The sequence below is a fragment of the Sceloporus undulatus genome, chromosome 6, assembly GCF_019175285.1.
Source record: "Sceloporus undulatus isolate JIND9_A2432 ecotype Alabama chromosome 6, SceUnd_v1.1, whole genome shotgun sequence".
NCBI lineage: Eukaryota > Metazoa > Chordata > Lepidosauria > Squamata > Phrynosomatidae > Sceloporus > Sceloporus undulatus.
Window position 1 is genome coordinate 164641031 of NC_056527.1, and position 14568 is coordinate 164655598.

General features: G+C 47.0%; 1 protein-coding gene across 1 annotated transcript in view; it reads left to right on the forward strand.

Annotated features, from left to right (window-relative positions):
• PCSK6 (proprotein convertase subtilisin/kexin type 6) overlaps positions 1-14568 on the forward strand; it is a 79336-nt gene that overhangs the window by 40213 nt on the left and 24555 nt on the right. The window contains exons 8-10 of the mRNA XM_042475901.1: positions 743-955; positions 1766-1866; positions 5484-5587. Of these exons, the coding sequence (XP_042331835.1) occupies positions 743-955; positions 1766-1866; positions 5484-5587 (418 nt within the window). The remainder of the gene's footprint in view (positions 1-742; positions 956-1765; positions 1867-5483; positions 5588-14568) is intronic.

Sequence of the window (14568 nt, forward strand, 5' to 3'; positions counted from 1 at the left end):
GAAATGTATGGTTTGGTGTTTTGGAATGAAACTGCCCTTTCAAAAACTGAGAATGCTTCACAGCAGCCTTTTATTTTTCAATGGTGACAACAGTACGACAGACTGGAGGGAATATGAGGCTAAGCAGTGACTGAATAAATACTGTAAAGGCACTAGATCCCATCTGATCTTGGAAATTAAGCAGGATCAGCTCTGGTTAGTATTTGTATGGGAGACAGCCAAAGAGTAGCAGGTGCTGTAGGCTATATTTCAGAGGAAGGAACTGGCAAAACCACCCCTGGGTATTCTTTGACTAAGAAGGCCCTATGAAATTCATGGGGTTCCCATAGGTTGGCAGGCAATTTAAAGGTGAATACACACATACAGTTGATAGACCTTAATGTTGAGGAAACACAGGTTTCCAAAACTTATACTATATGCAGATTTTTCAGATATTGGAGGAAGTATATGAATCCAGATTAGAGAGTGACCGGTTTGTGTGTTGGACTAGCACTCAGTTGGCCTCTTGGTCTTTGGGTGATCTTGGTCAAGTCACATACTCTCAGCCTTAGAGGATGGCAATGGCAAACTTCCTCTGAACAAATCTTGCCAAGAAAACCCCATGATAGGTTCCTCTTAGGGTTGCCATAAGTCGGAAATGACTTGAAGGCACACATCAACAACAACACATAGGAATCCAGACAAATCTGACACTAGGACAAATCACATTTCATACTCAACCTCCCTTCCTTTGTCAACTTAGGGCCGTCAAGGACGGGGCTCCATTTATGTCTGGGCCTCTGGGAATGGTGGCAGAGAAGGGGACCACTGCTCTTGTGATGGATACACCAACAGCATCTACACAATCTCTGTCAGCAGTACCACCGAGAATGGGAACAAGCCATGGTACCTGGAGGAATGTGCCTCCACTATTACTACCACCTACAGCAGCGGTGCTTTCTATGAGCGACAGATTGTAAGTAAAATGAAAACTTAGGTATTTATCACACTAGCCTGTTGTCTCAAACCAAAACATATCAGTATGGAAATAAACACTATCACATCTTCCATACCTCTATGGGGAAAAACCACTTTCACACATTCTCTGCTATAGTGCTGCTTTGGTGATGTCCATTCCTGAAATCAGTCTTCTGCACTGCCTCACTGACCCTGCCTTCCTTCCCAAGTTTAGCCCAAGTTTACATGCTATTTATTTATTTTCTGTGTGTGTGCCTTTTTTTTTTGCCGCAGTTGCACAATTTTGACACTTCTCACTCTTTGCTCTTCTGATTGAAATCACACATATACTGAATGTGGCACATAATCTGCCCATCTCATTGATATGTTTGTGAAGTGCACCCATCCATTTGCTGGTTCACATTGGTTGCTTTTATTCTGTTTCTTGGGACTTTTAAAAAACTGTTTTGCTGTAACTGTGTAACTGTGGCATGCTGGCAGCCAGTTTGCTCACAAGTTTGATCCTTGCCCTGTCATCCTTTTTTCCCTTGCCTCTGTTTTTCCTGTTCTCAATTTCTCTCTCCTTTTCAAAATCCTTGCACAGTGAAAATTGGCTTGGCACATACACGCACACATATATATATTTAAAAACCCTAACTGTTGGCAACAGAACTGTGTAAATCGAGATACTGGATGCAAATTTGCTTTATTTTGTATAATTATATTCTAACTACAAGTTTTGGGTTCCTTCAGGAATAGATGTATGGATTTGAATCTTGCTTTCCTCGTCTCCTCCCCCACCTAACAGTTGTGCCAACTTTCTATGTAGGTTACCACGGACATGAGGAAACGTTGCACGGATGGCCACACTGGGACTTCTGTCTCTGCTCCCATGGTGGCAGGGATGATTGCTCTGGCTCTGGAGGCCAAGTAAGCCTTCTGTTTACTTTCATTGTTAAAGTAAGCGATTGGATTCTGTGTTGAGTTGAGGAGCAGTACAGATGGGGTGATAGTAGGACCTACAAAAAAGGCACTGTGATAGCCCAGTGGTTTCCAAATGCGCTGCATTCAAGGGACACTTTTCCCACTCCGCTTTTCTGCAGTGGAATTCTGTACCCTCTAACATGAAAACCAAGACATGTGCAGCCAGGCAACATTAGAGTCGTGTGGTCAAGATGGCAAAAGTTATTAATGTGGAAGAAGGCACAAACCAAAAAAGGATGCAGCAGTTTGCTTTTGTCTGTGCCTACTGGAAAGGGCAAGATTCTGTGTCATCCTCTCCTCTTCCCCGCTGCTGAGTTAACTGAGTACAAACTGCTTTTGCACTTTGAACTCAGGTTTGCAGGTGTTGAAGTTAGCTAAGAAAAATAGGGGAAGGGATGAGGAGGAGAGAAAGCGTGGTATTTTAAAAGCAGCTAAAGAAAAATGATAGAAGAACCTAGGGACTATCCATGCCAAATTGAGACAATCAGAGGGTATGGAATTCCTGCATCTGCTATGGATTTTGGGCAGGGGACATACTCAAGGTACATTCATTTGCCTTGGGAACCGTTGAGTTGAATTTCACAACTGACTCATTAGAAGGACATCTTAGAACATGCTTTTGACACTGTCCAGTGACACAGAGGGAAATGAAAAACTAATGTTCAAGCAGCACATTCTGCAACACATTACAGATGAAATAAGGCCATGTGTGCTTTTAATATCCTTCTCTCTGTGTGCTTTTAATACCATTCTTCTTATACTAAGCATCATTGTTTAAGCAATATTCCTTCCACACCCAACCCTTGTAAAAAAAAACCTGCTGTTCTGCTTGTTCTTTTTGGCATCTACCAACTTTATTGTGGTTAAAATTGTAATTTCTTTTTGTCCCGTACTTGCTTAAAGAAACAGCAGGGTTAGTAAATTGACCACAACCAATTCTGTTTTTTAAAAAATCCAAAAGTTTGATCTCAGTATTAATGTAGTTGTGCTCATTGTGGCTGAACAGGACATTATGAAAAGCGATGCAGGAGGGACATTACTTAGAACACATGTGTCTGTGTATAAGTCTTTATTGCTGTTTGTATTGATGTCAGGACTTATCTGTCACCAGCATGCAGAAATCTCAACTTCTAGAGACTCAGAGACTTTTCTACTAAATGTCCAGATTTTTTTCAGAAACAAGCAAAACCAGGGACTATTATTAAGGGTAGGAAATGCAAAGAAAGAAAATGTTTTAAACACTTAAAGCAGTTTTTTGTGGGAGAAGCCTTCTTGGACTAAATTCCATTTACTCGGGTAAACCACATGAAGTGCCGCATGAAGTTACAACTAGACTCTTACAAGCCCCAGGAAAAATGCTAGTCTTTAAAATGCATCATAAGAAGAGATACACTGGATTAGACCAAAGCTTTATTAATCCAGTATCTTGTTTTCTACAATAGCCCACTAAATGCCTTTGGAACCCCCCCCATAAGAAGAACATGCATGAATTAGCACCAGTCCATTCATGTTTCCTGACCGCTGCTATGGAGTGGTATGATGCCTTTGATAATTGGAGGTGCCATCATTACAAGTTGAATATCCCATATCCAGAACTCCAAAATCCAAAATACTCCAAAGTCTGAGATAGTGACACCTTTGCTTTCTGATGATTAAGTGTATACACAAACGTTGTTTCATGCACAAAATGATTTCGAACACCAAAATCTGCAGATGCTCAAGTCCTGTTATGTACAACGGCAGAGTAAAATGGCAATGACAAACCCCCTCTGAAGAAACATGCAAAGAAAACCTAATGATAGGTTCACCTTAGGATCACCATAAGTCAGAAATTACTTGAAGGCACACAGCGTCAACAAAGTCCCTTATATAAAATAGTTAAAAATCAAGATTTGCTTTCTGGAATGTATTTTTTAAACAAATATTTTCAAGCTGCAGATGGTTCAATCTGTAGATACAGAATCCATTGTAATATATTGTCATTCAGAAAATTTGTTCGCTGTTACTTACTTCCAACACATCAAAATGGCTGGGTATCTGAGAATTCCTGACAGAGAACGTTTCAATTTCCATATTGCTGCTAAAATTCTCTGGTCCCTTTCACACTACAGAATTACAGCACTTTGATTCCCCTGTAACCATTATGGCTCCATCCTATAGAGACATGGGATGTGTAGTTTTGTGCGGTATTTAGAATTCTCTGCCAGAAAACCCTAATGCCTCACCAAACTACAAATCACAGGATGCAGCCAAGGCAGTTATAAAATGCTATAGTTGCATAGAGCAAAAAAGGTCTTTACTTCTCTGTCACGATAGCCTCAGACTTTTTCTTTTTTGCCTTTTTTAGTTTTATAATAAGGAAGGGGGGAAAATGAAACCCTTTGCTCAGACTGCTGACTGCTTTTAATGCTCCCATGCTGTGACTTTGGCTCCTATCACTAATATATTGTTGGCTGCTGTGAGTGCACAGTGGCAAAGACAGTTAATTTGTGACATTACAGTACTGTGACGGAGGACATGGCAACATCTTGCCAGTGTGGAGAGAGTTAGCAGCTCCGGTTTCATCCCTGCCCACCCACTCATGCCTCCCTCCCTTGCCTTCCAAGATAGATTGGCCCCGTTTTAAAACACATGTTGTGCTAGCACAGTTTGAAAAGAGCGGAGCGTTCATTACAAACAAATTGGAGAAGGTTAGGCCTGTAAATTTTGGAATTGTTTAGCTCTTTGACATAAAATGCTCCATTAAGTATCCGGGACCAAGCGCATTAAATGATGCTGAGTGCTCTGATGTTTTGTTTTTTATTGCCGGAGAGGACATGAATTGACTTTTTTTGTTGTATCTAAATACTTGATATAATTATAAAAATCAACGCTTCAGATGCTTTGAAGAACACCTGCAGGGCAAAAACATCTCGGAGGCTGGCAATGCTTCTTCCTGTCACTTTAGCACAGCCCTGCCCAACCTGGGACCCTACAGATTTGTGGGAGCTATAGGACCCATACAGACAGGCCAAAATAAAGCTGCTTCGGATCACTTTGGAGGTATGCTATTTAAGTGATGCATGCATCCTAAGAGTTTGAAAACCATGCCAAAGCCAAGCTCCAGTACTTAGGCGTGAAGCATGGCTTTGGCATGGCTTCCAGGCTCTTAGGACGCATGCATCATTTAAACAGCATACCTCCAAAGTGATTTGAAGCAGCTTTATTTTGGCCTGTCTGTATAGGGCCATAGTTTTCTAGCAAGTCCAGCTAATTGAAGTTATAGTCTAACACACTTTTTAAGGATGCTGATGGCTTCTGGACCAGATAACAGTTGATCATTTATATTGAATAACATTCTAGGCTCTAGAAGTGATTGACTCCAGGCTTCAAGGTCCACAAAGTTGTGATTCAGGAGCTACACATGCCTTTGTTTTAGAGGTTTTCTTTTGTTTGGTTGTTTGCTTTACCCTTTGGCTAGGCTCTTTCAAAGTCCCGTCAATAGTATTGCCAAGACTTGCTATCTTCATAGACAATATCTATTTATCCATAATTTGTCCTGTCCATCCTTTCGTCCTCTTTAGTCCTCTGCTGACCTGGCGAGACATCCAGCACTTGCTTGTTAAAACATCTCGACCCGTGCACCTCATGGCCCCTGACTGGAAAACCAACGGAGCTGGGCATCGAGGTGAGGCAACGCGGATGTGTCTTTGGTTTGGTGCAGTTTTCCAATAAACTGGCAAGGAGATTGCTTTGCAGAAAAATTTGTCTAACAAAAAGAGAAGAAAAGATGGGGTGGTAACTGCAGGATTCCTGCTTCATAGCAGTCCATGAGGATGCTTGGAACCATACTGAACTCTTTGGAAAATTCACGCTCTACTTTTCCATTCTTGATCAAAAAGTGCCTTTTCTTTTCATTAACATTGTGTAAAAATTTGAAGGACTTCAAGTGCATTCTTTCTCTGTGTCTTTCAGGGCTAAAGAGAATCTCTAAATGTTGTTGGACTGCAGTTCCCATCAGCCTCGGTCAGCATATCTGGTGGTGAAGAATGATGTGAGATGCAGCCCAACAGCATTGGGACAACTATGTTCCCCAGTCTTAATTTTTTCCCCCAAAAACATTGTAACAAATGCCAAAAATGTTCTTTAGGGGCCCAGGAGGGTCCAAAAACATGTCCCCATGTTCCTTAGAGGTATTAAGGACAAAATAAATTGCTTTATGGGAGCCAATGTGTTTGGGGGTGTAGCCCTACATGGTCTCCTGGAGAGCTAATGGAGCCCCCTTGCTTTCCACACTTGTCTATCCTTGCGCTAGGTGGACCAGTCATCTGGATCAATATAGCTCAGCTTCTTCTGTTTGTATATACACTCCCTCTTCCAATAGGCACAATCCCACTTCAAAACAGTATCTGTCTTTCTCCTTCCACTCCAGTGGAGTCAAGCAAACTAGGATATATTGAAGGATGGGGAATCAACTCCCTTCTCCCATATCTGCTGCTCTAAACCAGTTGCACCTCCATGATTCCTTCTAACTTTAAGCAGGGATGTCCAGCCATAGATTGTGTGCCGTGTTTGGCCTTCATTTGCTGATGGAGAGCAAGATTTCTATTCATCCTTCTTTGCTATTTGAATGTGCTTTGCCACTTAGGCTACTCCTCCCTTTCTTAACCCTTAAGAATCATCTGAAAGAGCTGCAAAAAAAAATCTTTCTGTTGTTGAGATTCCCTATATCCAAGATCGCCAAAGCATGGCCAGGCTATCCACAAAGAGTGCTTTGATTTCAGTGTATATTTGAACACATTCCTGGTCAGGCTTGTTCAAGGGATGAAGTAGACTCCGCTCTAGTAAGTTTATCAAAGTTGCTTTTTTTTAAATGGGGATATTTCACTACTAGGTGAGAAATCTATGTGAATCTTTGGAGGTTTCTTAGTATGAGAAGTCCATCTTCCCATATAGTGGCCGTGGGATTTAAAAGCCCAAATCAATATCCACCAAAGTCTTCCGAGCTGGAAAGTTCGTAAGCAGCTCTTTCTATTACTTGCCCTGCAGACCTGCTGGGGAACATTATTATTGGCTGTTCTGTGGTCTGATAATCCTCTTAGAAGCCATTTCTATCAGTGAGTATTTATGAGCTCCTGTCTATTTCAGCAAGCAAAGCCCAAGTGGCGGCGAATATCAGCGCTTGGAAAAGTTACTTCTTTATTACAACTCTCCAGAAGCCAGTATGGCCAGTTGTTGCTCTGTGAAAAAACAACAAAAGAAAATAGTATTTTGAAGAAACTTGTTTTTACTAATGTAGAATGCTGTCTTGATCCAATACATTTTACCTCCTCTCACTCTTTTTGTTAGAGATATCAAAGCATTGTCAAGATTCAGAACAAGCTAGCTTCAGAATTAAATTCTATCTCCTGTGTTTGCTTTCAGTGACTTTATAGTAATCCTTTCAGTAAAACCTTTGACTGGTTCTGAAAAAAGAATATCCTGGATTTTCTGGATTTTTCTTCTAAAAATGATTATTTTCTTTTCTTTTGTAACTGGAGAAAAGGGTATTAGTGTCTGTGTGTACATTACAAATGCCATCTTTGGGTGGTGATAATAACAGCTTTGGTTTTCCTGTGCAGTTTTATTCCAGATACAGGTGGATTCTGTTTTAATATAAGAAACATTTCCAATATAAGGCAGAGGGCAAACTTTATCCGCATGCTGCGATATGGATATGGTGCAATCTCAGTTCTTGACATAAACTCAAATGAATATATAGGATGAGTCGTATCAACTCTTCTTCTTCGTGGTCTCTGCGAATCATACAAATGGGTTGTACTGCGCCTGCGCAGTGCCTTCGGAAACTTCTGGAATCACTAGGCAAAGTACTCTTTGCAACATGTTGAAACTTTTTGGCGGTAGCTCCGCCCATCCCTTATAAAGCCCCTGCCTTCCCGCTCTTTCCCCAGTTCCTTTTTTCCGCCGCGTTTGCTGCTTAGGGAACTTCGCTGTTGGAAAATCTCAGTTTGGAATCACGTTTGACCGCTGACCGTTATCTGACCACTCTTTGCTTGACCGTTATTGACCATTTGGACTTGGACTCTGGACTGTGTTTTTGCTCGCTCCTTCTGATTTGGCAATCTTCCCGGACCGGCATTGACCTCGGACTGTCTGACTGTGTTTCTGCCCGCTCCTTCTGATTTGGTAATCTTCCCGGACCGGCATTGACCTCGGACTGTCTGACTACGAGTTGTGAGTGGACCATGCCATCAGTTCCCTTTAAGAAATGTTCTGTTTGCGGGGGTAAGATTCCCGGCCAAGACCCCCACTCGGCTTGCCTTCTTTGTCTGGGCGAGACGCATGTTCCTGCATCCTGTGCCTTGTGCAAATCCTTAACCCCTCAGGCCAGGAAAAATAGGGAAACTAGATTGAAGGCCGCCATTTATTCCAAGGTTTTCACCGCGGGCGCTATGTCTTCCCTACCGGCTCCCTCCACGGCCGCAAACCCGTTACCAACTGTGCCTGAGACTCCGGCCCAACTTACTCCCGCCGAGCCTGATAGAGCTGGAGATGTTGCTCCCACCTCGTCATCCGCTCCTCGAGCTTCCCTGGATGCCCCGGTCACCGAGGTCCCGCTGGAAGGCGCACCTCGATCCTCTAAGAAGGATAAACAGGAGAAGCGCAAAAAGAGCTCAAAGGAGGGCCGCGTTTCAGACAAGGATTCGAGCTCCCATAAGGGTTCTGCCTCGAAATCCTCTGCCTCTCAGGCCGCCACCACCAAGGCCTTAAAGTCTCCAGACCCGGCCAAGGCCCAAGCCACCGTGCCACTGGCGCCTTCGGCTTCAAAGAGGTCCCGTGCGAGGTCCCCGGACGGAGGACACTCGGCCGCCAAGCGCCACCGTTCTGAAAAACGGGATACAGACGGGTCCAGACATAAGGAGACTCCCCGAGAGCCATCGGATGCCGATCGGAGGCCTTCAGATCCTCGCTCCGCGGCTAGAGCCCTCCAGACAACCGGGGCCGTCGACACTCATCCCGGGCGCCAAAACACTCCTCCATCTGGATCTCGGCCCCTCTCGACGTTCCGTCATGCTCCGGAGGACATTATTGTAGACCTTTCTGAGCCGGCGTCACCTGCCAGCCCGAGAGAGGACAGGCGATCCCCCACCCCGATGCCTGAGTCGATGGTCCACCGGGCCTTAGTACATCGTGCCGCTTCGCCATCTCCTCCGCGCCCCTCCGAGGCCAACTATTTCTACGATGAGGTGACGGACACCTACTACATGGCTGTTCCTCACGACTCCATCAAGTCCCACTCCAGGCCACCTGCTGAGAGACCTAGACCACGTGCATCCTCTAGGCCATCCCGCGCGCCTAGCCGCGTTTCGGTAGCCACTGATCTGGAGGTCGTTGATCTGGAGTCAAGACAGGAGACATCCTCTCAGGCTCACTACCGCCCTGGAGACGACTCGGATGCCTCTTCTGAAGACAACTATCGGCCTTCCAATCAGGAGTTCGCCCAACCGGGTGCAGTGTCCCCCTCGGACGACGTACGCACATTTGCCGAGCATGTGATCAAGATGGGGAACGCTCTCGATATTCAGTTCGCCCAGACAGAAGACGAGGCCTCTGATCCAATTGAGAGGAGGATTCATGGCAAGCTCCCCACTCCACCTGCCATCCCTCTGCTCCCTTCATTGGAGAAGCTAGCCAGACGCTCATGGGCAGCCCCAGCATCGACAGCTGCTAGTAACAGGAAGATTGAATTCCTGTACAGAGTGGCTCCGCGCCCAACATGGCTACTTGAACATCCGCGCCAGAACTCGGCCATCGTGGAGGGCTCCCAGCGCGCCTCCACTCCTAAAGCTTCCTTGATGCCGTCGGACAGAGAGGCTAAGAAAATCGACGCCCTCGCTAAAAAGGCCTACTTCTCTTCGGCCCTGGGGATGAGAGTAGCCAATTACAACGCGTGTATGGGCGCATACATACAATGGCTCATGGAGAAGATCTCCCCTCTCATTCCTGACCTTCCCGACGACTCCCAAGGCATCCTCTCAGAGGTCCGAGACGAGGCTCATTCAATTGGCAGCTGGATCATCACATCGGCAAGACATTCCACTGACTGTGCCGCGAAATCCATGTCAGCAGCCATCGCCTTGCGGAGACATGCATGGTTGAGGTCCTCCGACTTAAACCAAAATGCTCGCTCCACAATCGAGGACATGTCCTTCGATGAAGATGGCCTCTTCCACCGCGAAACGGACGAGAAGTTGAACTTCAAGTATAGGATGAGGACTGCGGCCAAGAAACACGGTATGTCGTCCTCTCCTCAGACTTCTTCCCGTAAGCGCTTTACGGGCATCCGCCAGTGGTATGGTCAGGGCCAGAGGCCCTACCAGCAGGACCGCCCATTCCAGCGTCAGGACCAGTCCAGACAGCGCTACCCCTCCCAATCCTCTTCTTCTTCGGGACGTCGTTCTGGCTCCAAGTACAAGAAAGGCTACAGGAGGCAGGATCCCGAACAAAATAAGAAGAGGAACTGAGGGGACGCCGCGTACTCCGTCACCCCTTCCCCTCCTGTTTTCCTAGATAGACTGAGGCCTTTTTCCACCGTCTGGGCCTCGATTTCCACCGATTCCTGGGCACTTACCATCGTCCGTAGGGGTTACACCCTCGAATTCGAAGAACTCCCACCAACTGGAGTTTTCCTTTCCACCCTCCCCTCGGACACCCTTCTCGACGAAGTACGCACCCTCTTAGCAAAGGGCGCTATCTCACCGATAGACGCCGTGGACTTTCCTAGATGTTTCTTCTCCCGCTATTTTACAGTCCCCAAGGCCGATGGGGGCATCAGGCCCATACTAGACTTAAGAGCCCTTAACGCCTATCTTTCCTACAGGCGTTTTCGTATGGTAACGCTTGCCTCTATCTTACCTTTATTGCACCAGGGCCTGTGGTTTGCGACGATCGACCTAAAGGACGCCTACTTCCACGTCAGCATCCGCGAGAGCCACCGCAGGTTCTTGGCCTTTGCCGTCGGGACCAACGCCTACAAGTACAACGTCCTTCCCTTCGGGCTGTCCACAGCCCCTCGAGTTTTCACCAAGTGCATGGCACCTGTAGTATCCCATCTACATCGCCGGGGCATCAGAGTCTTCCCGTACCTGGACGACTGGTTGCTGGTGGCGCCATCGGACCAAGAGCTCAGCCGTCACATTGCCGAAACCTTAGAGCTCCTGCAAAGTCTGGGACTGGTCGTGAACCTCGAGAAGTCTCAACTACTGCCCTCCAGAATCATAAGGTTCGTCGGCTCGACCCTCGATTCAAACACTTGTGTCGCATCCTTGCCCTCCGACCGTTTTCTAACTCTCGCCCGAGCCATCGGAAGATGTGTCGGCCGAAGAAGAATAGTTGCCAGGGACGTCCAGGTAGCCCTAGGACATATGGCGTCAACCACATTCGTAACACCGTGGGCAAGACTCCAGTCCCGACCTCTCCAGTCCTGGTTTCTTTCTGTCTTCGACCCAGAGACGGACCACCCGTCACGTCACCTCACGATCCCGAGACCAGTCGCTCGCTCCCTCCGCTGGTGGCTCGGCTCCCGGAACGTTTGCGCCGGCATGCCTTTTTCTCAACCCCAGCCCGAGGTTGTGCTGACCACCGACGCATCAGAGGACGGATGGGGAGCCCACACCACGGACTTGTGGGCCAAAGGACAGTGGTCCCAGGACGAAAAGAGGCTTCACATCAATGCCCTGGAGCTACTGGCGGTACAGAAGGCTCTAAGGGTCTTCGAATCCTCTCTATCCGACAAGGTGGTTCAGCTCAGGACAGACAACACCACCGTCATGTATTACCTGAACAAACAGGGAGGAACCAGATCTCGTACACTACTCAACATCACACTCGAGGTCTGGGATTGGTGCATAGACCGGAACATCCTACTCCAAGCAGTGCACCTGCCGGGTGTCCAGAACGACCTGGCGGACCTTCTCAGCAGGTCTCCGTCCCAATGCCACGAGTGGAGACTCCACCCCGATACGGTGCTCGACCTCTTCAGTCGGTGGGGAACCCCACAAATAGACTTGTTCGCGACTGTCCACAACACCCATTGTCCCCAGTTCTGCTCCCGAACGCCGAACGAACAATCCCTCGGGGACGCGTTCGGGTTCCTCTGGTCGGGGGTTATGCTGTACGCGTTTCCCCCCTTTCCACTGATCACCAGGACAGTCTCCAAAATGACATCGGATGCCTCGGATGCCATCCTGATCACTCCGTGGTGGCCGGGACAGCCTTGGTTCCCCTGTCTCCTCCACCTATCCCAGACCAACTTCCTCCGGATCGAACACAGACCGGATCTCCTCACGGTTCAAGAGGGTCGGGTTCGACACCCGGACATCGACACCCTGCCCCTGGTAGCGTGGAGGATCCATCCCTAGTACGGCTACCGTCTCCCGTGCGCAGAGTCATTCTGGCCGCCCACAAGCCAGCTACTCAGAAGTCCTATGCTTTGAAATGGAACAGGTTCACCAGGTTCCTAGCCAGCAGGCAACTGTCTCCAACTCAAGTCACGACACCGGTGGTCCTGGACTTTTTGATGTCTTTGATTGACTCAGGCCTTTCTCTCACCTCCGTCAAGTGTTACTTGTCGGCCATTTGTTCTTCCTTTCAGTTTAATGGCAAGCCTTCCTTTTTCAAGGACCCCTTGGTAAAGAGTTTTCTAAAGGGATGCAGCAACCTCCATCCGCAGGCATCTCTACCACCCCCGGCCTGGAGCCTTGATGCGGTGCTACGATCACTACAGTCCAAACCGTTCGAGCCCTTGGCCACCACGGACATCAGGCTGCTAACTTGGAAAACAGTGTTTCTGGTGGCCATCACCTCTGCCCGCCGTGCGGGCGAGCTCTGTGCCTTGCGTCGAGACCAACCATACCTCATTTTCCACCTGGACAAGGTAGTTCTTAGAACAGACATTACCTTTTTGCCTAAGGTTGTTTCTGTGTTTCACATGTGCCAAGACATTGTTCTCCCGACGCTGGCCCCGAACCCAACCACCGATGCCGAGCGAGCTCTGCACACCTTGGACGTTCGTAGGGCCCTGGCTTTCTACCTCGACAGGACTAGAGACTCTAGCCGCTCCGAAAGACTGTTCCAGTGCTATTCGGAGTCCAAAAAAGGACTGCCTGTGTCGGCTCAGAGACTCTCCAAGTGGGTTTCTAACACTATTTGTTTATCTTATGAACTGTTGGGTAAACCCTTGCCAGCTAGGGCTCGGTCTCACACTACAAGGGCAGTTGCGGCATCTTCTGCCTTTCTGTCAGGTGTGCCCTTGGATGACATCTGCAAGGCTGCAGTGTGGTCACAACCTATGACTTTCATCAAGCATTACAGGTTGGACACCAGGGCCAGGGGAGATGCAGCCTTTGGGAGGGCTGTCCTGTTGTCTGGTTTGCACTGACTAAGGTCTGGGGGGCACATGTTGTTTTTTCCTTTTGCATTATTTGCAAATAAGATGTTTTTCAGACTCCTGGGTTCATGATACTATTGGGTTGAGTTCATGAGATTGTTGGTTGTTTATCTTAACGAATATGGTGATAATAATAACAACACCAATTAGACCACTGCTTTGTGTCTTTCTTGCTTTATTGGTATCAGCAATAGTGTTGGAGACAAGGTTAATATGACACTCCCTCCTCCACTGACCTTAGCTCGCCAGTCTCAACCCATTTGTATGATTCGCAGAGACCACGAAGAAGAAGGACAGGTTGCTTACCTGTAACAGTATTTCTTCGAGTGGTCATCTGCGAATACATACAAATCCCGCCCATCCTCCCCTCAGTGTCCTGCTCTTTATTGGCTCATTCTTATCGCCTACTTGGCGGAAAAATTGCGGAACTGGGGAAAGAGCGGGAAGGCAGGGGCTTTATAAGGGATGGGCGGAGCTACCGCCAAAAAGTTTCAACATGTTGCAAAGAGTACTTTGCCTAGTGATTCCAGAAGTTTCCGAAGGCACTGCGCAGGCGCAGTACAACCCATTTGTATGTATTCGCAGATGACCACTCGAAGAAATACTGTTACAGGTAAGCAACCTGTCCTTCTGTTCGGTGCCTCAGATCATGGTGCTTGGCATTGCAGACAGAAGTGCTTGATAAATATTAGGTAGGCCCACCAGTATGCACTTGAATCTAGAATTTGCATACTGTATACACTCATGTATAAGTCTAAAAAGTCTAGAAGTCTAGAAGTCAAGGTCTTTCTGAGCTGTGAGACTTCCTGAGCTATGATATCCTTGAGGCTGGTGATGCTAAGGATTAAACCGATGACTTACTGCATTCATAGCACCATGGAGCCTCCCTTTAAAAACAAACACAAAGATGCCTCCCCCAACTCTGAACCTGCAACAGGGAGAGCAGGATACTTTCTGTCCTGCAAACACAAAACCCACTTGTCCACCAGCAAGCCCTTGCCTCAAAGGCACCAAAGAAACAGGGACAGCTACTGTAAAAAGAAAAGGTTTCACACAAGCATCTATGTTATGAAATGTAGCCTAAGACAGCCAGTTCCATTAGGGATGGTATTTGCTAGTCTTTGGGGAATTTGAACTGTTGACAACCAAAAGGCAGAGCAACATAAATTTTAAATATCCTATTCTTTTTAATGAAAGTAACATTTTTTGTGCCACAAAGA